At 39.0% G+C, this 26438-nt stretch overlaps 1 protein-coding gene across 4 annotated transcripts in view; it reads left to right on the top strand.

The window, feature by feature from the left end:
- The window catches only part of CRIM1 (cysteine rich transmembrane BMP regulator 1), a 195015-nt gene that overhangs the window by 26519 nt on the left and 142058 nt on the right, over nucleotides 1-26438 (top strand). For 3 of the 4 annotated variants that reach the window (XM_016948339.3, XM_016948342.3, XM_016948341.3), the window contains exon 2: nucleotides 14314-14487. The exons of the other annotated variant lie outside the window; for it this stretch is intronic. In XM_016948339.3, coding sequence (XP_016803828.3) covers nucleotides 14314-14487 — 174 coding nt within the window. The remainder of the gene's footprint in view (nucleotides 1-14313; nucleotides 14488-26438) is intronic. 4 annotated transcript variants of the gene reach the window in all.

Here is a 26438-nt window from a genome sequence, read left to right as displayed (position 1 = left end):
TATAGGCAGAGTCTGTTTCTGAAACACCTGTTTTAAGTGGAGAGAGATCCTAACTGCTGCCATACCTCAAGGGCTTGTGTTTCCTGTGCAGCTGGAATCTCTCTGTGCTGAGTAAATTAACTTCTGTGCCCAGGGTAGTCTTGAATGATAATTAGTGCTCCGTGGCCATGCCACACATCCTGTCTGAAGCAAGGGTGCTAATGTCCTTTCCTCTCTTCTCACAAGACATTATATGAAGTCCTAGGAATAGTGGTCCTGGTGCTAAATAGAAATGTCATGGTTATGGCACTAATTTATTGGGCCTGCCAGCCCAGGTGTGCAGCATCCCTTTCCTGCCCCCGATTGATAAGACACCACCAGGTGAGGTCCAGTGTGATGCTCCAGGCAGTGCTGCAGCTGAGTTGGCCTGTGTCTCCCAGCTCAAGGGGTGCATCTTCTGGTCTACCTTGAGAACTTAACAGTCTTCCATAAATTGGAAGTTCAAAGCAATGGAATGGACAATGGAAAGAACAAGCACATACACATAAGTTAAAAGCTGTGCATCTCTGTGTATTCTAGTCCTTTGAAACTTGGTGATCATTATGGTTCATTACATAGGATATGGATTTGATCAGAGCATCCTTTGGGAATTATCTGCATTTGGTATTTCCTTTTATATCCTGAAAGCTGTTAGTTCTTGAAAGGTGTATTGAACCTAATAAAATAGTAATTAGAGGTATTTCCACAAATTGTGAGCTTTGTCATTTGGATAGTTTTTTTGAGACTTCTTTTCCACTCTAAATACCAACTTTAAATAGAATAATATGACAGAATCATGATCTTGAAAAATCTACCTACTTAACTCTATGTGGGAATACATATTTCTGTAGCATGTGGAAAAAGGACTGATTGATGCATACCTGTTATATTTACATTTTCTTTTGGAAGCAAATTATTTTCTACATGTGTATGTTTATGCCTACATGTGTTCTAATTTGAAATGTAAAAATCTATAAAAAATTTTTCCTTGACTGCTATGTTTTAAAATATCTGAAAGTTACCTGCTTCCTAGTCCTTGGAAGGCCTGAATTATTATAAAGTTTATTTCTTTGCATCTCAACCATTCCCAAAAGATTTTAAATATGAATGCATAAGTAGTGAATAAACAAACCTGAAAGTTTGATACCTACAGAACATTTTTAAAGCTGCTTCTTTTTTTCCATGCAGTACTGTTAGTAGAGTATAATACTAGTTACCTCGTAGAGCAGTCACTTACTCGTTTGTTTACTTCAGCAAGTGGATATTGGGGCCTGCTGTGTGTTCAGCACAGAGTGAGTATAGAAATGAGGGAAGCAGTTTCTGCTCCCAAGAAGCTCAGCAATGCCTTAGGATAAGGGAAGTGCTGGGGGCGGGTGTGCTGGAAAGAGAGAGGGATGGATGGAAGAAAATTGAAAATCAGACTTCTTTGAAGAAAAGATACTTAAGCTGGGCACACTATGGTAGTAGCAGCTTTCTAGGTAGACAGGAGGAAAAAAAAGTGTTCCTAAGCAGAGAAATGGGATCCGTAAAGGCCCATTGGAGTGAACATGCATAGTATACTCAGGGAATCAGCTGATTGAGTAAATATTTATGGAGGCCCTACTATGTGCTGAGCCCTGTTCCAGGTGCAGAAGATACAGCAGTGAACGAGACAAAAATTCTTACCAACTGGAGCTTTCTGATAGACAGAATCAGCCAAATTAGTAAGGAAAACATACAGCATACAAGAGGAGAGAAGTGCTACGGAGAAAAATAAAGCTGAGAAAGGGGACAGAGACAGCCACAGTGGTATCTGGTTTGCAATTTTAATGGTCTGCCAAAGTCTTGCCAGAAGTTGAGGTTGATTGAAGACCTGAAGGTGTGCTGGAGTGAACCATGTACACACCTGGAGTAGGATGTTCCAGACAGAGGGAACACAAGTGCCAAAGCCTTGAGGCTGCAGTAGCCGGGGAAGGGAAGAGCAGCTGTCTGCACAGTGGGAGGTAACTGGACGGTCAGCTAGGGCTAGGCACAGGCCTCATTTATCAGTGTGAGGGGTCAGACTTGACCCTGTGGTCAGGAGAGTGCCATCATAGATTTATAGATACGGCTTGTGCTGTCATCTCTGGGACCCCCAAAGTGAGGACCCAGTGAGTTGGAGCTGAGTGTCTGTTAGGTATAGAGGTAAGATACTACACAAAGGAAACTCAGTTTTGTGAAAAACATGTAAATATGTTTTTCAAACATGTTCTTAAGACTTTTTAATCTTTCTATGTTCTTGTTGTCTGGTTTATTTCCCATGAATGTTAGGGATCAGATCACTGCTGTGTAAATAATAGTCCAACCAAGGTATTCATACTCATTTCTTGACATGGCCTAAGGTAAGAGTCCTGCTTTCCATTGTCCCCTAATTTATATTTGCTTCTTTCTGGAGAGTTTTAAAATGAATTTCAAGGGCTTGATGCCTTTAAAATCAGTGGATCAGGCCCTGTGTCGCGAGATTTCTTAATGGGCCACAGTTGTCTCTGTGATTCTCATTTCTAATTTATAGCACTACTGTCCACCTAAACATACACTAACCATGTGGATCTTAATGATGTTTTAAGAAAAAAGGTTTTGACATACATGCCAGACTTCCACTTAAGATGAAACTGGGCAACTAGGAGATGGTATGCCGTACATATGAAGCACTGTTTATTGAATATTGGTGGCAAATTTTGTTTTGTTGCTAGGACCAGATTCTTGGAGTGTGTAGTAGGAATAAATAAGACCAAACACAATCTTGCTTCACTAAAAAAAAAAAAAAAATCAAAGGTTTGGGTTTTCAGGCAAGATATTTAGGGAAGATATTTCTTTGTAGACCAGTATTAGAGTTAATGGCAAGGATCAGTAGTATAATTGTTGGAATTTGTGTCACTCTTTCATTTATCTTCCCCTTGGTTTATTTTGAAGACTTCAGATAAATTATTAAGGTAAAGTGCACAGCAGTGCTGAGGTTGATTTGTAAAAACATTCCTTGCAAAAATGATTGCTAGCTGATTTCACAATGTTGTTATCCTGAAAAGATTCCTTATTGCAACTTCCAGATCATTACACCTTTTAAAAACTATTATTTGCTTTTCAGGAGTATTGCTGTATATGAAGGTCTTAGCAAAGAACCTCTTGTTTTCCTCGATGATAGATTAGTTGAGATCATGTTTATATTGGTGGGTTTTCAGTTCTGATGGCTCTGCAGCTCTGCAGCTCTGTTCCTTGGCTGCAAGGTGTCATAGAGGGGCCTCTGCTTGTCCTGGTGGTTAAAGGACCATCAGCGGGGGTCTCCAGGCCATATTACTGGAGACGGACCTCACCAGAGTGAGACGGGAGAATTAGTGGTGTTCCTGTCCTTCTTTTCCCTGATGCTCAGGTCTTCCGGATTGACATGAACTTGAAATTTTGCCCAGCCTTTGACTACATCACTTTCGTGTTTCTTCAGCTCCTCATGTCCCCTGCTGGGTGACAGCCTATATGGGATTTAGACCTAGGTTGCTCAGCTTCCCTCCTCAGTAAAACTGATTAATCCATGGAGAGTGCTTATTCCAGTCTCTGGCACATAGAAAGTGCTCAGTGAGTGTTAGCTGTTATCAGAAGATTAGTCTCGGGGTGAAATGTGCTTTATTATCTGTGCTACCTCTTCACCTAGTATAATGAAAAATGTATATCCTTCACAGTGCTTATTTTCAGAGCACCATGTGTATTTAATTGTTAGAAGGTCTAGTCACATTTCTTTTCACTCTAGTGGTTCACACTTTTGGATGTGCGCAATTCCCATACCTAGTCTTCTGTTTTACTCTTGGTGATTTGACTAACAGATTTTAGGTTAGAGCATCCATTAATATTTATAAAATGGTACTGTGCATTATTCATGTCCTCAAGTCACATTCTGGCAAGAAGCATTAACGTGTGTCACATTATCTAATTATTGTCATAATACACAGAAGTGGCAGGAAGGGAGATTAAAAGTTTATTATTTAAGTTATTATTTATTTATCTAACATGGTTGAGGCATATTATATTCATTCACTCTTTTGACATGTCATAAATATTGATTTGTGGAAGTGTTGCTTGATACAGTATTGAGGTTAAAACTTGAGCTAATATTAATATTTCACAAGTAGGAAGACTGAGATCCAAAGATGTTTCTCTGTTATTTCTAAATAATTGACTTTCTTCCTCTACCAACAAACTTACTTTCCAGAAAAAGTTTGCTGCTCAAAGATTCACATTGCTTTGATTAAATTCATGTGCTCGTCCTCTCTATCCCTATTTATTCCTTCTGCAGGTATTTATTTTGCTAAGCTACTATTTGCTAAGCCCTATGATAGTTCAGTGATGAAGAGTAAAAAGTAGATCGTTAGTTTCAAAGAACCCACTTTGGGTAAAGGAGATTAGATGAACAATTTCATTGTGCTGCTATAAGTGAAGTAATTTTAATAGATATGCAGTAGAAGTCCTACACTGGAAATAGTACTTAATTCAGTCCCTATAGAGTGGGGAAACCTAAAGGAAGTATTAACCACTGAGAAGTTTCCAGTGCAGATGAAGAGAAGTAGCTTTTTAGGCAGAGAGAACAGCCATGAATGTCATGAAACAACATGGGACATTCAGGCAATTCATAGTCACTAAGTCTTACTGGAGGAAGAGGAAGGCATGGCAGAGATGAGGTTGAAGAAGTTTGTTGGGATCAAGTCTAAACTGGCTTTGCGTTGTTCCATGCCGGGGACTCAAATGACTGCATGTTGGACTTCATTTTGTAGACCATTGCTTTGCAACTCCATATCCTTAAGAAGTTTGGTTAGGCTGTTCTCTTAACACTCCTTGCTGGGTGTTATTTACATTAAAGCACCTCTGTAGGAGGATAAAACACTCTGAACCAGGTATGTAAGAGACAGCTAATGACCTGGCTTAATCCAAGGATGTCTTTTTAGAGTATCCTGATGAAGAGATCAGATAGGAAATAATTAGACATTTCTCCAAAATACTTTTTTCCTCAACCAAGATTCATTAATTTTTAGGTAAGAGTATGTTTGATAACTGAAAATTGATATGCTTTGAAGCTGGATAAACATGCAGTTACATTTTTTACTGGACATTCAAGTTCAGAGACAGCTGCGTTGCTTAATCATGGCATGTGTCTGAATAGAAGGCTGATCTAGCACAGCACAAACATGGAACAGGGGAGAAGACCTGAGATTTTCCTTGGAAACTATTGGATTTTACTCTCAAAGCAGAGGGAATATAAGAGAGTTAAGTTCTGTGCCACAAAGTGCAGCTAGGAAAACATGTAAATGGGCATTAAATACCTACCTTGGTTATTTAAAAAATTTCGGAAATGGAGCCATTCAGTGTCTAACTTTGAGTAATTTCCTGGTAAAACCTCAAAAGAGAAAGTGATTGAAAAAATAGACATCAGAGTATCTGGATGAGTTAACATGCTGTGTGAGACTACTCATCAAAAGCCATTTATAAGATGTCTTAATCTTTCTCAAGAACCAGTTTTTTAATTTTGTTAACTGTTTTTGTTGCTTTTACTTTCTCCATAGATTTATTATTTCCATCCTCCTTGATTCTTTGGACTTACTCTGTTGCTCTTTTTTCAAGTTGGATGCTTAGTTCATTCTTTTTTTTTTTTTAAGCTTGTCTTATGCCCTGTGAAATTTCCCTTTAAACACTGTCTTAACTGTGTCCCCATCAATGTTGACATATGGTGCTTCCGTTGTTCTTCATTTTTAAGTATTTGGTAAGTTCCCTATAAACCCCTCACATTAAAAAATCTTTTTATTATAGAAACTTCCAAATATATACAGAAGTAGAGACAGTTGTGTAATGACAGAGTGCTTCAGCAATTGTCAGTTCATAGCCAATCCTATTTTATTAAACGAGATTTACTGAGACCTCAGCTAGTGAATCCTCTAAGAATGAAGATACTGGAAAGGTCCTGGAAAGTGATATTTATTACATTAAAAGACCTTTGGCTTGCCTTACTCTGCATAGTGACTTTGTTTTCAAAACAAAGTCAAATTGGTCTGATAATGGAACATTATTTTAAATTTAAATTATGACTGCCATAGGCATGTGATTCTCTGGCACTGTCCCCAATAAATTGTTAGCATTGTACAATTTCAATAAAGATGCTAGAATCAAACACGAGGATAAAGTCTAAAGGGGCCTCATGAATTATCCATTCTATGTCCTTTTTGTAATTAAAAAATTGGAGCTTAGAGAGCTAAATGCCTTGTTCAGGGTCCTGCCGTGAATGAGTGACAGAGCTAAGGTTGTGGTCTCCTGGGCCAAGGTCCTCTCCATTACACCATCCCCCTCTGGGCTGTTTCTTCGTATGCAGTTTAAGATGGCTCCTAGGTTAGGCAGAACTGTGAAGTAGGAGAGTTGTGTCCCGTAGCCCCAGTTTCTCCTGTCCTTATCATTTCTTGTTTCATGAAACATGAAACTGGTGCTTCTCTATTAGTTGTATTGCTGAGGTGTATGATGAAAAGTACAGCAATGGGACATATACTTATTAACAAATATTTTGCTGTAAGTTGATTTATTATATTGGATCAGTACTGCTTGTTTTTCAGTGATTTCCTCACTTGGACGTAATACAAATCAGTGTTCTTGTTGTTTGTTATACATTTAGACATTTACATCAGTTTAAAAGTTAGTCTTCAACAAATATTTGTGTCCACACTTTAGTATTCCATTGTTTGAAAGATTCAGGCTTTGTCCACTCTGGTTTATAGTTACATATGCTTAAAATTGTTTCACTTTGTGGAAATGTCTGTAAAATACATTTTTGTAACATGAATCATTTCTACTGATAACCATAAATTTGCCCTTCCTGCTTTGCACTGATTGCGGCACAAGGAAGAGAAAGAGAAGGAAGCACCAGCTTTGGGAACATAGGCCTTAAGCTTGAAGCAGAGAGAGTGAAAGCAGACTGTATTAGATTCCTCCTCGAGCAGAACTGAATGCCTGATAACAGCCAGCCAGGAGCTGGGGGAGTTAAGAGCAGCAATTTTACATTACACTGGAGTTTCTAGGCTGGCATGAAAAGAGATGCCAGTATTAGCTATTTGCATCTTCCTGTAGCCACAGGGATATGTGAACAGCTGGAGAATTAATTTGATATATATTCCCAGAAGCTTCTCTTCTGCCAACAGAATTCCATTACTGTGAGCTTCTGAGTGTGTACTGTGAATTTGTTTCTTGCTTTTTAATATCTGCTATAGCATATTTCTGGTAAGTGGATTGCCATATAATAGGATGCAGCCATCTCTTGGTTTGGAGTAAACTCTATTAACCTAAACAGATACAAGGTGGAAAAGGTAAGAATCTGAGTATACAAATGCCTTCCACCTTCAGGCTGGCAGAAATTTCATGTGAACACACAGTACTTTGTCCAGTACGTGCACTCATACCTGAAATGTTTTGTTTCATGTTAGTGGAATTTCACACACCAGCAAGCAGATGGAAAGATATGTTGAAGAGCATAGAGGTTGAATCCAGGACCACTCAGGCTAGTGTTGCCACAGCTCGTTCCTGTAGCTCCTTAGCACAGGGGGCTGTATCTGCTGGAGCTGCTTCTTCACATATCTGGTGTTCGTTATGCCTCCACACATCTTGTAAGAGGCCTCATCCTTCATATCCTTCTCAGTGCCCACTTTCCTGCCCTCAGGATGGAAACTTCTCTCCAACTAGCCTTTGCATTGAAAATCTTTCATGTCAAATGTAGAAGGAAAGAATTTCAGGCATCACCGAGAATATTGAAAGATATTCTTAGAGGAGAAAGACTAAGTCCAGGACAAGACTGAATACATGTAGCTATTGGAAGTACAGGTGTTTCCTGCCTTGGCAATATAAGTTGTTCACTCTTGTAAAGCAAATAAAAAAACCTACTCATATTCTGCAAAATCATTCATTACACTAAAAATAAGAGAGCTGTTGGGAAAAAATAGGGTTGGGGCAGGTCACTCAAGACCTATGGAACTGTGTGTATAGAGGATAAATGCAAACAATAAGAACTCAAATAAAAATACTGGCCCAGGTAAGCTGTCCCTGGCATTTATTTGCACCTGGATCTCTGGTAGCCCATGCTTTGCAGCCCTCCACACTCCGAAGCTCATTCTGCCTCCTTTCAGGGCACGGGGTGTTGAAGATACTTACTTTTCATGTGGAACGGTGTTATCAGAATTAAACATAACATCCAGTAGTTTCTTCATCATTGTTTTTATGGGGGTTTTTTGTTTGTTTGTTTGTTTTGTTTTGTTTTTAATACAGGGGCAAGTGTCTCCAGCCTTCTCATTTCTGCTTGCAGTTTCCCCAGATAGTTTAATACAGAGGACATTTTAACCATGAGAGCAGTCATTTCTTGCACTAAAGAAAGGAATTTAAGCAAAATTTTCAGCCTTTTCTTCAGGTCTTCCATATACTGGCAAGACTTAACTGTGAGAAAACTTGCTCCTGATATTTATTTTTATTTATTTATTTTTTTGACAGAGTCTTGCTCTGTCGCCCAGGCTCAAGTGCAGTGGTGCGATTTTGGCTCACTGCAACCTCCACCTCCCAGGTTCAAGCAATTCTCATGCCTCAGCCTCCCAATTAGCTGGGATTACAGGCATGCACCACCATACCCGGCTAATTTTTGTGTTTTTTGTAGAGACAGGGTTTCGTCATGTTGCCCAGGCTGGTCTTGAACTCCTGGGGTGAAGTCATCTGCCTTTCTTAGTCTCCCAAAGTGCTGGGATTACAGGTGTGAGCCATTGCGCCTGGCCCACTTTTGATTTTTTTTTTTTTTTTTTTTTTTTTGAGTTGGAGTCTTGCTCTGTCACCCAGGCTGGAGTGCAGTGACATGATCTGGGCTCACTGCAAGCTCCGCCTCTGGGTTCACGACATTCTCCTGCCTCAGCCTCCCGAGAAGCTGGGACTACAGGCGCCCGCCACCACGCCAGCTAATTTTTTTGTATTTTTAGTGGAGATGGGGTTTCACCGTGTTAGCCAGGATGGTCTCGATCTCCTGACCTCGTGATCCGCCCATCTCGGCTTCCCAAAGTGCTGAGATTACAAGCGTGAGCCACCGCGCCCGGCCCACTTTTGATTGTTTTAGAACATTAATGTGCTGGGAAAAATCACATGAGAACCAGCAGAACCGCTGTATTATACTGACACCATTTTCCTATTTACCAGTTACATATTAGCTAAATCACATTAAAGAAACATTCATTTTTATGGTTCCACGGTAACTGTTAGAAGAGGTACCCAGCATTCTTTTGTTATTCCTTGGCCTAGGTGTACCTGCAGGACATGCTCTTTAGAACAGCAGTTCTCAAAGTGTGGGCTACAGACCGCTCAGAAGCCCCAAGCCCTTTTTGGGTGGTAAATCAGGTCAAAACTAATTCCATAATCATATTAACATTTTATTTGCTTTTTTTTCTTTTTCCACTTTGCACTAATGGTGCAAAAAAAAAAAAAGGTACATAAAACTCCTGATACTTTAGTATGAATAGAGGTTGTGGCACCAAATTGTGCTAGTAAGTTATTGTATTCACCGTGTACTTTCAGTAAAGCAAAATGGTAAGTAATTAAAATAATAAAATAAAAATTAGTTTCCTTGAATGCCCTTGATTGAAGCAATACAAATTATTAAGTTTATTACATTTCAGCCCTCAATTATACATCTTATTAATGTTCTGTGGGATGAAATGGGAAATACACATAAAGTAATTCTGCTGCATACTGAAGTACAGAGCTTGTCATGAGAAAAAGCGTTATATTTCAAGATGTCTTCTGAACATCCAAGTGGAAGTGTTGGTTTAGCAGTTTAATATACCTGGCACTTCACTGTAGTACTCAATATTGGACATATTTGAACATATATGAATTTGAATATATTTATGAAATTAGGTTTCTCTCTTTTATACTTAGAGAAAGTAACTTATGTAATATCCTAATTTGGTATCTTGCAGAAATTATAAACTTAAAAATATATTTGCAGAGGTACCTCAGTTGTCTTCACCTTTCAGGCTAGGAGACTACATCTTGTCACATTTAGGGTACCAGGAAAAAACCTACTTCATATAGTTAAAAACGAGTACCTCTGTTTTTAACTTTTTTTTTTCCTGACCAGTCCAAGGAGAAACCAGGAACTATGTTAGAGAATTAGAACCTTGATTCTTGTGCTGTGTATGTGGATTTACTTAGGAAAAGAGAGATTTTAAAACATAATTTGCCAACTGCTATTAGCAGAACTCTTGGGCTCAGATTTGATTTCCATAATCAAACCTCATTACATTTTTGCTTTCAGTCCTTGTTGATTTTGTTAAATTATTTTAAAATATAGTGTTCTGTAATTGAATACCAGAAAAGCATTTGTCTCAGTAGCATGTTGTACTTGATCCTATGAAGCAGTGGTTGCTAGGGAAACCATTTCCCAAGAAGAAAAACAAAGTATTGATTAGGAGCGGGCAGAGAATTGAAAGAGTTTACTCTCAAAAAAAAGAAAATAAAAGTGTCTACGATGTTGTTAGCTTTAGAGTCAGTGATGCTTCCTGGCTGAGCATAGTGGCAGCAATGTTTCTGAGGGGAATGGTCACCTTCACCTGAGCATCTTCAGGTGAGTCTGCTGCTGCTGCCAGGAAACTTCTGCTGAGAAAGCAGCAGAAAACAGCAAGGGGCCAGCGGCCTCATCAAAGGCCTTTTAGCTGTGATTCCAGATTTGAGGGAAATGGTCTTCCTGTGGGGAGGCAGAGAAAAGCATCTGGCAGTGAAAACCAATTGGCTGTGAGATGGGCTGCTTGGAAGGACTGTTGATGCCAGCCAGGTGATAAGAAGTTGAAGTCTTAGAGCTGAATGGGGGGAAGAGAGTAATGATAGATGATGCCTAGTGAGAAGTGTGCCCAGTATTCCAAGCATTTCTTTGAAATGTGTGCCTCGTACAGTGCTGTAATGATAAGCTTTTAAAATAGGATTTGTATTGTTTAAACATGTTCTTTATATTATCTTGAAACATAGTTTTCCTTGTGATGTTTTGTATATATGTGTGTGTATATATATGTATTCACACACACATTTTTTAATTAGACACTTTTTTTGTTAAAGACACAACTGCATTGACCATACCAGTGACATATATGTGTGTCTATATACACATATACGTATAATACATATATATATACATGTGTGTATATATGCATATGTGAGGCTTCTTTGTCTACCGGGGAATTATGGCTTACATAAAACCACTATGGTAGGGGACAACAGGTCTGTGCAGATGTTTGCGGGAGCATAGAGGATGGAGCAGCTTATTCTCCTGGGGCAGGTAGAGAAGGCTTCTCAAAAGAGGTAACATCTGAGCTAGGTTTTGAAGGATGAGCAGGAGATAGCAGAGGAAGAAGGGAAGGAGGTATTCCAGGTGGACGACACTCCCGAGTAAAGCATGGGAGCAGTTCCTGAGGGTTTCTGGTAAGAGCCTCAGTGTGCCCAGAGCATTAGGATGTGAGAGCGACTGGTGAAAAATGAGTCTGCAGAAGTAGCTACAAGCCATGCCATGAAGAAGCTGATATTCAGCAGTAAGAAGCTGGGACATTTTCTTATTGCCAAGAGAGAATTACTGGGCAGGTTTGTTTTTTGAGGAAGATGGATCTGAGGACATTGTGGGGAATGAGGTGGAGAGACAAGAGAATAGTGGCAGGGAGCCAGGTTAGAAGACATTGTGGTAATTCAGGAGAGTGGTGTCTTCAGGGAGTTCCAATTAGAATGGTGGGAAGGGATGTTTACTGTGGAAAAAATTCTGCAGTAGGATCAACTGAATAACTGCACATATTTATAAGAACAGTAATAAAGATTTCCTCTTAAAACTGTGAAGGAAAGGAGGACAAATATACATGGTTTCCAGTAGTTCAAATGTTACTTGAATTTCTTACAAGTTTTTTTTAATTCCTAGGGCTAAACTGCCTTTCAGTTATAAATTTGCATATGTAGTCACAAAAATTCCTTCATGGCAAATCTGACTGAACTGTAGTAAAATGCTAGTACTACTGGCATGTTAACAGTTAAACAGAGAAGAAATCACTTGGATGCACATTTTGTTATAACCGAAGACAAATATCACCTTCTTTTCTATGTTGGATTTTTTCAATATGGTGTTTTTCTTCTTTTTCTGATTTTCCTTTCAGAGTACTTTACTAATTTCATTGTTGTCTTGAAGATAGGAATGTACCTTTATGTGTCTATGTTATATGTGTGTGTGTGTATGTTGCTTCTCTCTGTCTATATATATATATATATAACATATATATATATATCTTATATATGTATGTTGTTTCTCAGAACCAAATTTAGGCTAAATAGGAGAACAGATTTTAAATAAAACATAAATTGTGTGTCGGTATAAACTTCAAATCCGAAAGATAATCATTTTACTAAAAGCTCAGGCTTTGATCAAATAAGTGAGCCTGATCTCTTGAAATCTAAAACAAGAGATTTTCTATTCTCCCTTTTCAAAGGACCGCCCTGAAGCTCTTTATGTAGTAGATGACATTCTTGTAACGACCTCTTGATGAGAAAATTATTTATTTCAGTCAGGAAGAGCAGACTTTTGCTTCACTTATGTACTGAGCAATGATGCCAGCAATAAAAGCTTACCCTATAAAAATAAGAGCCATTTGTTTGTACTGTCTTTTTTTTTTTTTTTTTTTTTTTGAGGCGGAGTTTCACTTTGTTGCCCAGGCTGGAGTACAGTGGCGCGATCTTGGCTGACGACAACCTCTGCTTCTCTGTTTCAAACAATTATCCCGCTTCAGCCTCCTAAGTAACTGGGACCACAGGCATGCGCCACCATGTCCAGCTAATTTTTGTATTTTTAATGGAGATGGGGTTTCACCATGTTGGCCAGGCTGATGGCCAGGTGATCTGCCTATCTCGGCCTCCCAAAACGCTGGGATTACAGGCATGAGCCACCACTCCCAGCCAAAAACAGATTTTTAAGATGGCATTTATACCTGCCTTAGTTTGAGCAAGAGGTTTAAGGTTTCTTAAATTCAAGTGCTTTAAAAAATTCTCTTCAGATATGCTTATCAGAAACATGTTTACTATGTAACAGTCAGTTCCCATTTCAGGTGGGTAAAGTATCTGTTAAAGATAATGTTAAGTGTGAAAAACACCCATATAATGGCCCAAGGATTCACAGAGAGAAATAGTCTAATTTCCTATGAGGAATATTATGAAGAATTGAGCCTGCATATGATTCTGTCATATTCATTGCATTTTTTGGAGCTGAGTCCCATGATAACTCTTTTTAAAATCGACCTTATTTATTGTGGCCTGCTCCATTCCATGATCAGAACCTGATTTGGTCTCAGCCTTTGTATTCAGTTACCTCAGCCTGTCACTAAGCTGCACCACTTTAGTTTTTTTGTTGTTTCTGGCTTTGGATTGGCAGTGATGGATACTATCATTCTCCCCAAACGCATTAGAGGGGATCCCCTCCATTGTAACTCTTTTGGTGGTGTCTGATTTTTGATGTTGATTATTAGCTGCCTTAATGTAGTAAGTTGAAGAGCTGTTTTAAACCTAAAGTTGGTCTCTATCAATAGAGTAAAAAATTAGCTTTTTAAAGAGAGTCTCACCCTGTTTCCCAGGCCGGAATGCAGTGGCGTGATCAACCTCGTGGGCTCAAGTGATCCTCCCACCTCAAACTCCTGAGTGCTGGGACCACAGGCATGCACAACCATTCCCAGCTAATTTTTTGTTTTGTTTTTGTAGAGACTGGGTCTCACTGTGTTGCCCAGGCTGGTCATGAACTCCTGGGCTCAAGTAATCCCCGTGCCTTGGTCTCTGAAAGTGTTGGGATTACAGGCATGAGCCACTGTGCCTGGCCAAAAAAGAGCTCTTTAAAAAATAATTTTGTAGATTGACAAATGTGACTCTTGTAATTTTATTGAACATGAAAAAACCCAGGAATCTTTATTTGATATTAAACATTTTTAAAGGCATCTCAGTTGTTGTTGTAATAACACATTAAGAGAAGTAGTGGTTTTTTATTTCCAACCTTTGTGCATATAGCTATTTAATGCGTACATGGATGGCTATTATTTCAGTTTTCTCAGTTATTATGAAGAGATTGGGTTTCATTCATTTGTAAAGTTTCAGCCAGACTGCCTTTCACAAATTGATTTGTCAAAATTGAATGTTAATCTTGACATCCCAGTGCATTTTTGCCCGCGAACAGGCCTTTGAATGAAGCTGCAAACACACATTATCTGGTTGTTAATTGTTTTACAGATGAGAACTGGACTGATGACCAACTGCTTGGTTTTAAACCATGCAATGAAAACCTTATTGCTGGCTGCAATATAATCAATGGGAAATGTGAATGTAACACCATTCGAACCTGCAGCAATCCCTTTGAGTTTCCAAGTCAGGATATGTGCCTTTCAGCTTTAAAGAGAATTGAAGGTAAGCATTAATTTTTGTTAACCATCCAGTCGTAAGCCTTAGCTTTATGTAACCCTGAGTAGTAATAGTATTTGAGCTTGAAAAGGCAAAGACAAGTTTACAGAGAGTGGTAGTTTGTATAATCCCAACTAAGATGCATAAAGTTTACCAGGTGCTTATGTGGTGGGTGTGTTTCCGAGACGCTGTGGAATGGCGGTGCTGTGGTGGTGTGAGCAGGGCCCTCTGTGCCAGCCCTCCTAGGCCACCTCTGCATAATGGATGATTTCACAAGCGGTGTGCTTGAGATCAGCATCTGTTGTCACCAGGTCCATTCTGTTTGATTTACCGTAGGATGGTGCTCCATGAGGAGAGTCTGCTAATTAGAGATGCGGCTCATCTGGCGTGAAAGAGTTATCTCTTTAGCAGAAATGGGAGAACTATGCAGTGATGATTGAAGGCTTAGGTTGGTTTTGCTGGAGGGCAGGAATCACATAGGGCGTGGAGGGATCATTAGGCTCTTCACCTCTGGAGATAAGTCAGAAATTGCATTCAAGTAACAAGAAAATTATACTGATATGGCCCATAACTTTTGTACATTCATACACACAACCAAGAAAAAACTTCAAGAAATTGAATATATGACTCATCACCACAGTAATCTTGAGTGAAGTACCCAGAGCTTGGTGCCATGGCTCATAGCCAAAAGGGGTAAAGCCTGGGTTTGGGTCTCAGCTCTGCCGCTAACCAGCATTAAACTCTCGTAGCCCCAGTTTCTTCTTGAGGGAAAAAAGTACTGAAAGAGGCATTCTTAAATATACCTCTTATCTCTAAAATGATGTCGTCGTAAGATGGAGTGATTGGTAATATAATACCAAGGATTCTTAAAGTCCAAAAATCAAGCTTATAAGGGCAGTAAAGCAGGATTGAAGTTTTGGAAATGTACTTAGTTTCCAAGTTATATTAAATGGTAAGGAAGAAGAAATTTGCAGTAGCCTACAAAATAACATTTCTCTTTGTATTTACCAGTGCTCCTGAATCATTAGAAAAGAATAGAGTAGAAAACAATAGAAATAACATTTGCGAATTGCAGAGGATCCTAGAGAACATTTAGTCCAGTCCTTGAACTTGAACACTGGGAAACTGAGTTTCCACGCATTTGATGAGTATCAGTGCTGGTACTAATCACACCAAGTATTCTTCCTGTCACATCATGACTTAAACAATGCCATGGGTTACCTAACTCATTTCTGTTGTTCGGTTGCCCTTTGCTCCCCACACCCATTGCCTGCCACAAAAGGGTATTTTGCCAACTTCAGTATGTAAACATTTAGGGATATAGATGACGTGATCACATGTCTGTTTACATAGTTAATAATTTACGCATACACATTTAAACTTACTCATATAAAGTCATACACAATTTAGAATTATTACTTTTTGCTATTCTTACATTTCAGGAAGCTGTCCTAAATGGTGAGTGCGTCACCATTGCTGTCATTGTCTCTACTCAGGCCCCCTTCCAGGTCATTTAATGCCCTGCTCCTGAACATGCCCTCTTCACTGCCACCTAAGTTGTTTGAGATGCAGCAGATTTTGAATCTAAGGATGATGCTATCCCAGGAAGTTTTGTCCCAAAACCCAGTATCTCGTCACATAAAATTAAGACAATTGCATTTGTAATTAGTTAGGCATGTATTTATGATCTTTGCAATGTGGAGATTAACTTTATTGATTTTTAAAGTGATTCTAAAAAGGCTGTTTGTGAGATCCAGCATTTCCAATTTTGAGATCATTCCCACAGGAATAATTACCGTATCTGATTGAATTTCTTTACTTGTTATTTTCCAACTTATTATTTCAGATGGCTTCTATGTAATCCAAATGTGGAATTAGTTGAGGTCATTTAAGGTTAATGTATCTTCTACAAACAGTGCTTTGTTATTCAAAATAAAGTACCAGGCAGTATGTGAGATCTTGTAAGAAGTCAGGATTAGGGGATTTCCCTTTTCTGAGAAGGAATTTTGAAGGAAAAAGCATACTTATATTCAGGTATATATTGTATATGAAAGAATTAGTGATGAAATCATACTTAATAAATAGTCACGTCGTTAATAGTGACAGAGACTTGGAATGCTATAGGACCTCAATGCCAAGAAAGTATGATTTGGAATTGTATGATAAGGTATCATGGAGGGTAGACTGAACGATTTAGAATAATGATGATGATAGATTTCAGGAGTGAGGCCAACATGGACGAAAGAAGAAAATGTGGAAGTGGGAATCTGCATGACTTACATGGAATACACTTGGGAAACTGGTCTGAAAGAGCAGAGTTTTATGTTGGTGGACAATAGGAAATAAAGATTGGAGGGAGGCTAGGACCAGATTATGAAATGTCTTAAACATTGTGCCACAAGCTTAAGCCGGGTAATATGAGCAATCAGAAATCATTATAGGTTTATGAACAGACAGAATCAGAAAGAAGATGGTGAAGTCAACATTAGGCAGACTTTGGTTGTGGTGGAATGCAAATTGGATTAGCAGAGGGAGATAATGGCAGTCAAGAGGCTCGTTGGAGAGCTTTTCAGCTGTTTAGATGTGTTACCACAAGAAACTGGACTAGAGTGGCAGCAGGAAAACAGCAAAGAAGAGATGGATATGCACCATTTTGATGGAAGAACCTACGGTATCTGCTAGCAGGAAAGGGAAGGATGAAAATTACACAAAGATGATTCTAGGGTTTCTAACCTGAAGTAGAATGATAGTACAAGTAATAGAAGTAGGAAGACTTTTGAGGAGTCTCGTGATAAAATGGTACTGAAAATAGGGGTAATTATTTTAGGGCAATGTAGAGGTCAAGAAGAGCTTAAGAAAATATAGGAGATACTACAGCATGTTTGGATCATGACCGGAATGATTTAGTAAGAAGGAAAAGCCAATAATGTAAGAAAGGCGATTGCAGGAGCAAAGACTTTGAGGAATAAAAAGGACAAAATTGTTTGTTTCTCAGGGAAGTATAAAAGAAGGTCATCATCTGACACTGAGATGGAAGAAAGGGTGTGGAAAATCAAAGAGAAAGAGGAAAATGTAAACAGACATCTTTAAAGGAGAGGACAAATGAATTAACTAGGGAAATGTAGTAGGGTCACCTACTGGTGCTGACAGCTTACTTGAGGTTAGTGGTTATGCCTTTGAAAAGAGGCTGGCCAGCACAGTTGCGTGATTTTCTCTAGTTCTTATGTAGGTGTGCAGTTTAGGTAGAGAGGTAGCAGGTTGGGTATTTTCTTGACCATTCTGGTAGAAAGAGAGAGAGGGAGTCATGGGGATTGAGGATTATATAAGAGAACTTTATGGTGATTGACCATTTAATCTACACTGAGAAGGAGACAAAATCAGGGAGTCAGTGATATGGAGAGTAGAGGGGAGGTTCTAGTGGGATTGAAGAATTAATGGAGTGAGATAGCTAAGGAAGCAAGTAGAAATGAATACTTGAAGAGAAAGTTATTATTGGTTGTAATGAGGTTTAGAAATTACTATGGATGATGTAGTTGATTGAAGAGGGGTGAAGAACAACATCACTGGGGGTGGAAGGTCAGATAGGTGAGTCAGGATGGAGTGCCTCTACCAATGATGAAGATGCCAAGGAATAGTAGCAGGGAAGAGACATGGAGCCAGAGGTTCTGCAGGTAAATGCCACACCTCCGTGTGGCTGGTGATAACCTAATTGCATATGCTTCAAGTGGAGAAAGTTTTATTTTTTAAAGGGGAAAAGGAAGAATGATCTTTAAGTAGCAGTGAGAACAAAGAGGATACCTATGCCCCTGCCAGGATTTATGGAATGTGGGAGATAAAGCCATTCCCATTTGAGAAGACCTAAGGGAAAAAGAGTAATCAGGTACTACCTAGGTTTCAATTTACACAAGAAGGTGAAGGGAACATCCAGATGGAAGAATGAGGGCAGAAAGGATTTTGTTGATAAGCTCTAGAAGGCACAGAATGGGATTTGGGAGGGAGGCTTGTACAGGGCATGGGTGATTTTGCAAAGCCAGGAGGGGTTAAGAGTGCGGTGATGATGGATGACCTGGCGAATTTAGACTTGCTCTCGAATCTCTTACAGGAAGGTGAATAGTCTAGTTAAAGCCTCCTTTTAGGGACTCTTCTTTGAGTAGTTTATATATTATGGATGTGCAGTGGTGGGGATAGGGCAAGCAGAATAGTATTCTTGGCAGAGCGTAATGAGAAAACATGGGTCTCCATTTCTATGTTTTTGGTGGTGATGCTGAAAATGAATTCGAAATGTTGCTATAACATTTTTTAAAACGTGTGGAAGTCATTGCAGGCCATTTCAATGTTATAGACTTATGGAGAATACTGGAAATTTCTGGGCATTGAAAAAGTTCCTGTGTATTACTTATGTTTGTTTAAAAGGAGTTGGTCCTCAATTTTACTCACTGTTTTCTAAAATACTTGAACATATCACCATAAAATCAGTTTATTAAAAATGTAAAGGAAATAGGATACTGGATAACAGTCAGCCGTGGCTTAGTGCAGAATAGTTTATCAGAGTGATCTGTATTTTCTAAGGAAGAAGCCTGATAAAGGGAATGACCTGCAAGTTATCCCACCTTGATCTTAACAAAGTTTATGCTTCTGTGCCTTACTACTTATTCATCAGTGATTTGGGATATGTTAGACTGAGCACCACAAAAGTTAAATTAGTGCACCATGGGCACATCAGTTTGATGCAGTAGTAAAAGCAGTGCCAGCCTCTATAGCGCCAGCCTCTGCAGCTGCCACAGGGGTGTTCTAGGAGTCTCTCTGGGCTCAGTGGTCATAAGTAATGTCAATACCAAAGGTTTCCATGATGCAGTGAATAAGTTGAACTTTTAAGTTTGCCTATAATTCCAAGTTGGGTACATGGCTTTTAAAAAAATTATTGTAATTCAGTGGTCATAATTCAAGAATTAATCAGAAATATGAAACCATGCCACATTTGGTGACGAATATAAAACACCCTGGAAATCATTCATCTGTTTATTTCATCCAGCAAGTATTTATAAAATGCCAGATACGTACGTGGCACTGTTGTAGTTGTTGAGGATACAGCTCTCATGGAGCTTAACTCCAAAGGGGGACTTGGACTGAAGTCCTGCCACCGGAACTCTAGCATGGAGACACTTTCAGCTGTAGCAAGAAACCTTCTGCCATCCCCTAAGTACAGGGAAGACAGAGGCTCCCAGCTCTGTGCCCACCCACATTTTTATACAGGGCTGAAGGTCCATGGGGAGCCTGGGTGTCATGCACCAAGGGTGTCTCCTAGGTTTCTCAAACTTGAGAGAGCCTGATGGTCACACAGGCAGTAAATACATAAATAAACAAGAAAATAGCATATGGTATGATAAAAGCTTTGGAAAACAGTAACCAGTATGCTGTGATAGAGAATTACTTGGAAAATTGCTGTATTCAGGGACCTCAGGGACATATTCTATGAAGGAGGGGCAGTCCAAACTGAAATCTCAAAGCCCAAAGGAGTTTGCCTTATGATGACCTGAGGAGAGAGAATTCCATATGGACGGAACAGCAACTGCAAAAGCTCTAAGGAGAGAACAAGCTTGGTGTGTTGAAGGACTAGCAAGAAGAAACAGCGTGACCAGAATGGGGGGAGGGAGGGGTAAGGGCCAGACCACCTGAGCCCTTGTAGAAGATGATGAGATGTATGGATTTTGTGATGAGTACACGGAAAGCCATTAAAGGACTGTGAGCAAAGGTTTGACATGATTTGTCTTTTAAAAGATGAATATGGTGGAAAAAGAGACTGGTTGGGGTAGGGAGATGCAAGAGTGTGAACAGAGCTGGCTGGTAGGGGTTCTTTTAGTAGTTCATGTAAGAGATAATGGGGACTTGTACCTGAGAGCTGGAGATGAAGAGAATTAGGTGCATTCGAGATACCATTGGAAATAGAATTAGCAGGAGTTGTTGATATGGATGTTGAGGGAAAGAGAAATCAAAGAGTACTCTTAGATGTGGAGTTTAAGCAAATTGTAGTGCCCTTTGCTAGAGGGAGGAGCAGATTTAGGAAGGACTCAGGAGTTTTGTTTTGGGCAAATTAAATTTGACATCCACATAGAACTATTTGTCACAAGCAATTTTTAAATGTAATTCAGTAACTCATTAAGTAGAATTCATACATACGTGCTGTATGGTGTATAATTACAAAGAGATATCCCTGAGAAAAGTCAAATCTCTCCAGAAAAAGTTATAACCTCACTGGGAGTTTGTATAGAAAAATAAGAATAACCTACTTTGCAGTGATTTATCACCAGGCAGAAGCTGGCTGAAGGGGTGTCTGTGTTATCCATAAAATGTGTTTTCATCATTGCTGCATCACACATCACATGGGTTAGATTGGTGTAGAATATGTGGAACCTAGTCCTGCTTGCACAGTGAACATTTTGCAAAAGGAGGAAGACACTTAGGGCTTTAGATAATTCTCCTCTGTTTTAGCTGAAAACGTTTGGAGAATGTTGAATGGTTTATGATTTTTGGCTGTTTTGAATTATTTTCTCTAAATATATAGAGAAAAAATAGACAATCAAAAATTGGCATGTGATTCTTATACATCATTGTTTTATATTGAGTGGACAAATAAGAACCGTGTTGCATTCATAAGATGGATAAATCAAGGAAGGTTTTGTGGAGGAACTAGGAATTGGGTCCAACTCTGAGAAATTTGTTGATTGGCTCAGCAGAAGGGAAGGAGAGTTTAAGAGCAGCCTTGGATAGAAAAGAGAGGATGGATAGAGAGGTACAGATAGGAAGATATTAAGGAGGCCAAATCAGTGGGCTTCAGTGGCTGATTGACTTTCGGGAATGAAGAAAGGGAAGACTTCCAGATTGGGGGAGGAGTATTATCAAGATAAATGCTGGAGAGGAGGTGGTCAGGATAGATTTTGGGAGGATGATAGTCAGGATATATTGTGGTGTCATTTATTAGAATGTGAAATACAAGGAGAGCAGCTTTGTGGGAGGTTGGATGAGGTAGGTACTCTGTTTGGTTATGTTTGAGGTATCTATGGAGAATCAAGGGGAGGATGAGAGTTACAGGTCTGGAACTCAGAGAAAGATCTGAGCTGGAGATAAGAATTTATGAGTCACCCTCTGAGGGAGACTGGTGTCTAATGACTTTTTGAGTACATAAATGATGTGAGGAGTATGAGCATTTTTAGGAAGATTAATGTGACAGTAATGTGCATAATGGAGGAAAAAAGTGACTGGCAATGTTAACACACCAAGAGTGATACCAAGTGTATCTTACACAAAAGGACCCCGTGCAGGGAAGCTGGCACAGGAAGTGACTCCTCTGTTAGCATGGTAGAAGAAAATCCAAGGGTTGCTACTGTTAGCCAAGTGAAAGTCTAAAACACAATTGCCAGTGCCCATGATATTGAGATGTATAAAATGGAATACATTATTTTAATTAATTGTTAATTGATTGGTTGACTAATTTATACTCCCTTGTTCAAAAAAGCCTTTAAAAGTATCTGACTATAGTAGGGCTGGTCAGACCCACACCTGGAATTAGGGCTAGTTCAGAGTAGAAGCACTGAAATGATTAATTGGATAGAGAGGTCAAGAAATAGGATTATAGTCATAGACTCTTTCAGTCCGGAAGGTACTCAGCATTCTCTACAAGTACCTTCCGAGGCGGCCGCTTTCAGTTTAGAGCTGCTTTAATTGTTGATTCATTCATGCATTTATTCATGTATTCATTCAAAAAGAATGTATTGAGCACATGCCATGTGCCACTACACCTCAGATTCACTAGGGCAAATTTAGTTTGCTTTTACCTGAGGACTATTTTCTAAATGACCTAAATTGCAACACATTTTCAATATACTATGGGAGCTTGCTTTGTTTTTTTGTTTTTCTATTTTGATTTTACATTGTATGGCTATGTTCTCTGAAATGAAACTAATTTTTACACAAAGACTTCTGTTTTATAGCCTGTTTTCTTTTCATTTTTAAAAGCCTAGATAACAGTTGCCTCAGATCATTAACTTAATTATCCTGTACTCTAAATTTACTATTTCAGTGCTACCTAAGGAAATGGTAATATCATGAGTTTTTTATTCCATTTTTAGTTTTTTACATTTCACTTATTTCACTTCCTTTTTTTCTTTACACAAGTAAAGCGTACGTGCTAAATTTTATTCTCGATTGTTACCTCGTCCTTGGTCTAGAGGCTGTAGTACAACCCTGTGCTGTGTGTGGCCTAATAAAATGTTGTAAATCTTATGTCATCTGTAATGTTTGTCAGTAAACAAATCTTTAGTATTTACAAAGAAATTTTATGCCATATTTTTACTTATATAACTTTTTTCTCAAAAGCATTTTGGGTATTTTTTATGTGCGTGGGAGAAAATGCTCACAGAAAACACCCCAAGTAAATGTGATCTGGTGGAGCTGGGAGTATTAGCATTCATGCCGCCTTTGAGATAGTGCAACAGAATTTCTTCTTAATGTTCCTGCCGCTAGAACCGCTTCATGGAGACACTTTTCAGCTGTAGCAAGAAACCTGCTGCCATTGCATAAGTACAGGGAAGACAGAGGCTCCCAGCTCTGCCCCTACCCGCTGTCCCATACGGAGCTGAAGGTCCATGGGGAGCCTGGGTATCATGCACTGAGGGTGTCTCCTAAGTTTCTCAAACTTGAGAGAGCTTGATGGTCACACAGAGAGCTGGCTTAACTAGGACTAGACTAGGGCTAGGGAAATCTGCATTTCCAGCAAGCCCCAGGAGAAGCTGCAGCTGCCCATTTTCACCACAGTTTGAGTAGAAAAGTTATAGAGTGTTTATGTGAATCGACTTCGCTGCACAGAGAAATGGATTTGTTGTGCTGGTGTCAGAGAACATCATATCTTCAAGTAGTCGCTGGACCTAATTTTGATTTCCACTACTTCTTTCATTGTTTTTTTTAAAAAGCATATCTTATACATTGCTTAGCTTCAAATGTTAATACATGGTAATGATTTCATTATGCAATTAAAAAATTTTTTTCTCAAGTAAATGTTAAATTAAAAATGAAATATTTCGTATTATACAGGACCTCATGGTAAGGGACAAAACAAACCCTGGGACTCGGATGCTGGAAAAATCATTTGCTTTTAATAGAGTTGATCCTTTTCATAGGTTTACCCATTTGGTCTTTGCTAAACTTTACAAATATATCTAAAACTTTATGTCTGTGGATTTTTTTTGGCAATTATATTGATCTCCTATATGGCATTAAATGCCATTATTTCAAAATATTTCCTAATATGTTATTGACTGTATTAGAAATAATCATTAATTCACAAAATCAGATATACTGAAAATTAAATTATATGTTCTCCAAAAATATAATTGCTGTTTACTGTGAGAGTATTATATAACAGAGTTAAACTAATAAGACAGTCGTTATAAATTATCACCACTGTAATTGTTCCATTGGAGGGAGGATGGAAATGGGTGGGTTTTGTACATTTTATAAGGTTTATGAAGTTTAAGGGAAAGGATTTTGGGGAAAGCTCTTGGCCTTTCCAAACTGCTGTTAATATACTCATTGATAGTAGAATATATGACCTTTGATGGCACTTGGGAAGCTAAAGGAAAAATCAGCTGGGACCTTGATGATAACGAGGTCCCTGACCCACCCAGAAGGTGAGGTTAAATGTGTTTTCCTTTGGTCAAGGGAAGGGAATTCCAGATCCTTTGCTCATGTCAGGAAAAACCTTTGTGGGGGCCAGGACTTAGTGTTTTAAACTTGATAAGTCTTACTAGTTTAACTCTGCTAATATTTGACCCCTCCCCCCCCCAAAAAAAAAACAAAAAAAGATAACCTCTCAAACTGATTCTCTTATTCGTCCTGAAACCAAGCATTCTGTATTGCAAGGGCCATGCCTTCTTTGCTTCAGGACTTTCATGTGTACAGATTCCTAAATTTTAAGTTACACAGCTGCTTCATCAAACTTACTCATCATAGATTCTAGTTTTCTTAGGCTAGTTACATCTGAAAGTGGTATTATGCTTGTGAATGTGTTGCTTTAGCTCATATAATTTGTTTAAAAAGTTTATTTTAGAGGAATCCAGTTAACACTGCTTATCAAGTTTAGAAACACTAAGTCCTGGCCCCCACGAAGGTTTTTCCTGACATGAGCAGAGGATCTGGAATTCCCTTCCCTTGACCAAAGGAAAACACATTTAACCTCACCTTCTGCGTGGGTCAGGGATCTCATTATCATCAAGGTCCCAGCTGATTTTTCCTTTAGCTTCCCAAGTGCCATCAAAAGTACTTGTTTATAAGGCAGTAAGACCATTATGCAACTTTAAATTTTATCCCACTCTGTTTGTAAAGACAATCACAAATTGACAATATTCTTTGTCTTTTCTTTTTTGGAGCATATATACAGAAGCACACACACATATACATATTCGTGTGTATGTATATGTATATCTGTAAACACAGATATGTAAAGTGACTTTAAAATATAAGTACATGTGTTTCATTTTAAATTCTAGCAATGTCATTGGGAAAGAAAGTGTAGACAAAGTTACATATTTTTGTAAGTAGTATACTTTTATTTACGTTGACAGTTAATATTTAAAAATTTTTTGTTACAGATACAAATTTTGGGGAGAATTGTCCTTAGAAACATGTTTTCAATCGTTGTTCTGATGTCTTGATAACTGGTACCAGGAAAATAAAAAGGGTTACCAAAAGGCAGAAACCAGTTTCAAATTATCTGGGAAATAAAAACAGGAAACTCAGGGAACTTGGCCTGAGACCAGTTGGAGAGGAGCAGTTGTTGGTTGAATAATTATACCTGCATTTTAACTGTTGGAAGTCATACAGCGACCTTCTGGTTGTTGTGATTTCTTGTGCCCGTCAAAAAAAAAAAAAAAGGAAGTCACGATTAAATATCTTATGTCCAGTTACCAACAGGAGTGTGAGTGTAAAGGAGCCTCTTTATTCCTACACATTAGGTTACAAAAAGGATTGGTATAAAAAACAAATTTTCCAGTTGACATTTAGAGTGATACTTTCTATACAGTCATCTGTAAACAGCATAATAATGTTCTATACCATTCATTCATGGATTTTTTTTCACCTTCTTCTTTGCTTTAACTCTTAACTCTGAGCTTTGAAGCCATCTCTTCTGTCCAAAGATGTGCCTAGTTCAAGCACCTTTCTGTCCTCTTTCCATACCTAATCTCAGGTTGGTTAAAGGAGCACCAGAAGTTGTAGGTGAGCAGGTTTTGCTACATCTGGGCTTTATTTCAGGATTAAATAGAATGTACTTACTATGTGTTTTTAAAAGAGACTTATTGTTAATATTGCAAGGACAAAAACAACCTGACACGTTGAGCCAGATAAATGGTGTTCTTGAGGGCCGTGCCTAAAACTTCACCAACCCAGGATGCCTAAAAAATGTTGGTCTAATGACTGACCTTAGCAGGGTGACATGTTCACTGCTGGGGTAGCCCTGAGCACTCCTGCGCGTGTTTGTGGTTTCTGACTTGGCTGTAGGTGACCTCTCAGTTTTTCCCAGGGCTCGGCGTGTGCTCTGTAACACAGAGCTGCTGAGTTGCTGCTTTGCCCAGCTGTGTCCGGCTAAGCCCTGGCCCCCACAAAGGTTTTTCCTGACATGAGAAAGGATCTGGAATCCCAGCCCAGGAGGCCTTCTGAGCTGCTGGCAAAGGCTGCTGTGAGTGGAGACCACTCCCCATGGCAGAGCTCCCTTCCCTCTAAGGGGAGCTGGAGCTGTCCCTTCTGTGTCCACAGGGGTTCTCCGCCTCCTGCAGAGCGGAGCTGCAGCCCCAGGCTTGTCTCCATCAACCAGAGGGTTTGCATAAGCAGGAGCTGTCAGGCAATTAAAACCTCGTTAGTTAGTGTAATTAGTATTCCAAGACCATGATCTGGGATTTTGGACAACT

This window comes from Pan troglodytes, chromosome 12 (assembly GCF_028858775.2).
Source record: "Pan troglodytes isolate AG18354 chromosome 12, NHGRI_mPanTro3-v2.0_pri, whole genome shotgun sequence".
Classification (NCBI taxonomy): Eukaryota; Metazoa; Chordata; class Mammalia; order Primates; family Hominidae; genus Pan; species Pan troglodytes.
This window is presented reverse-complemented; position numbering and strand designations above follow the sequence as displayed.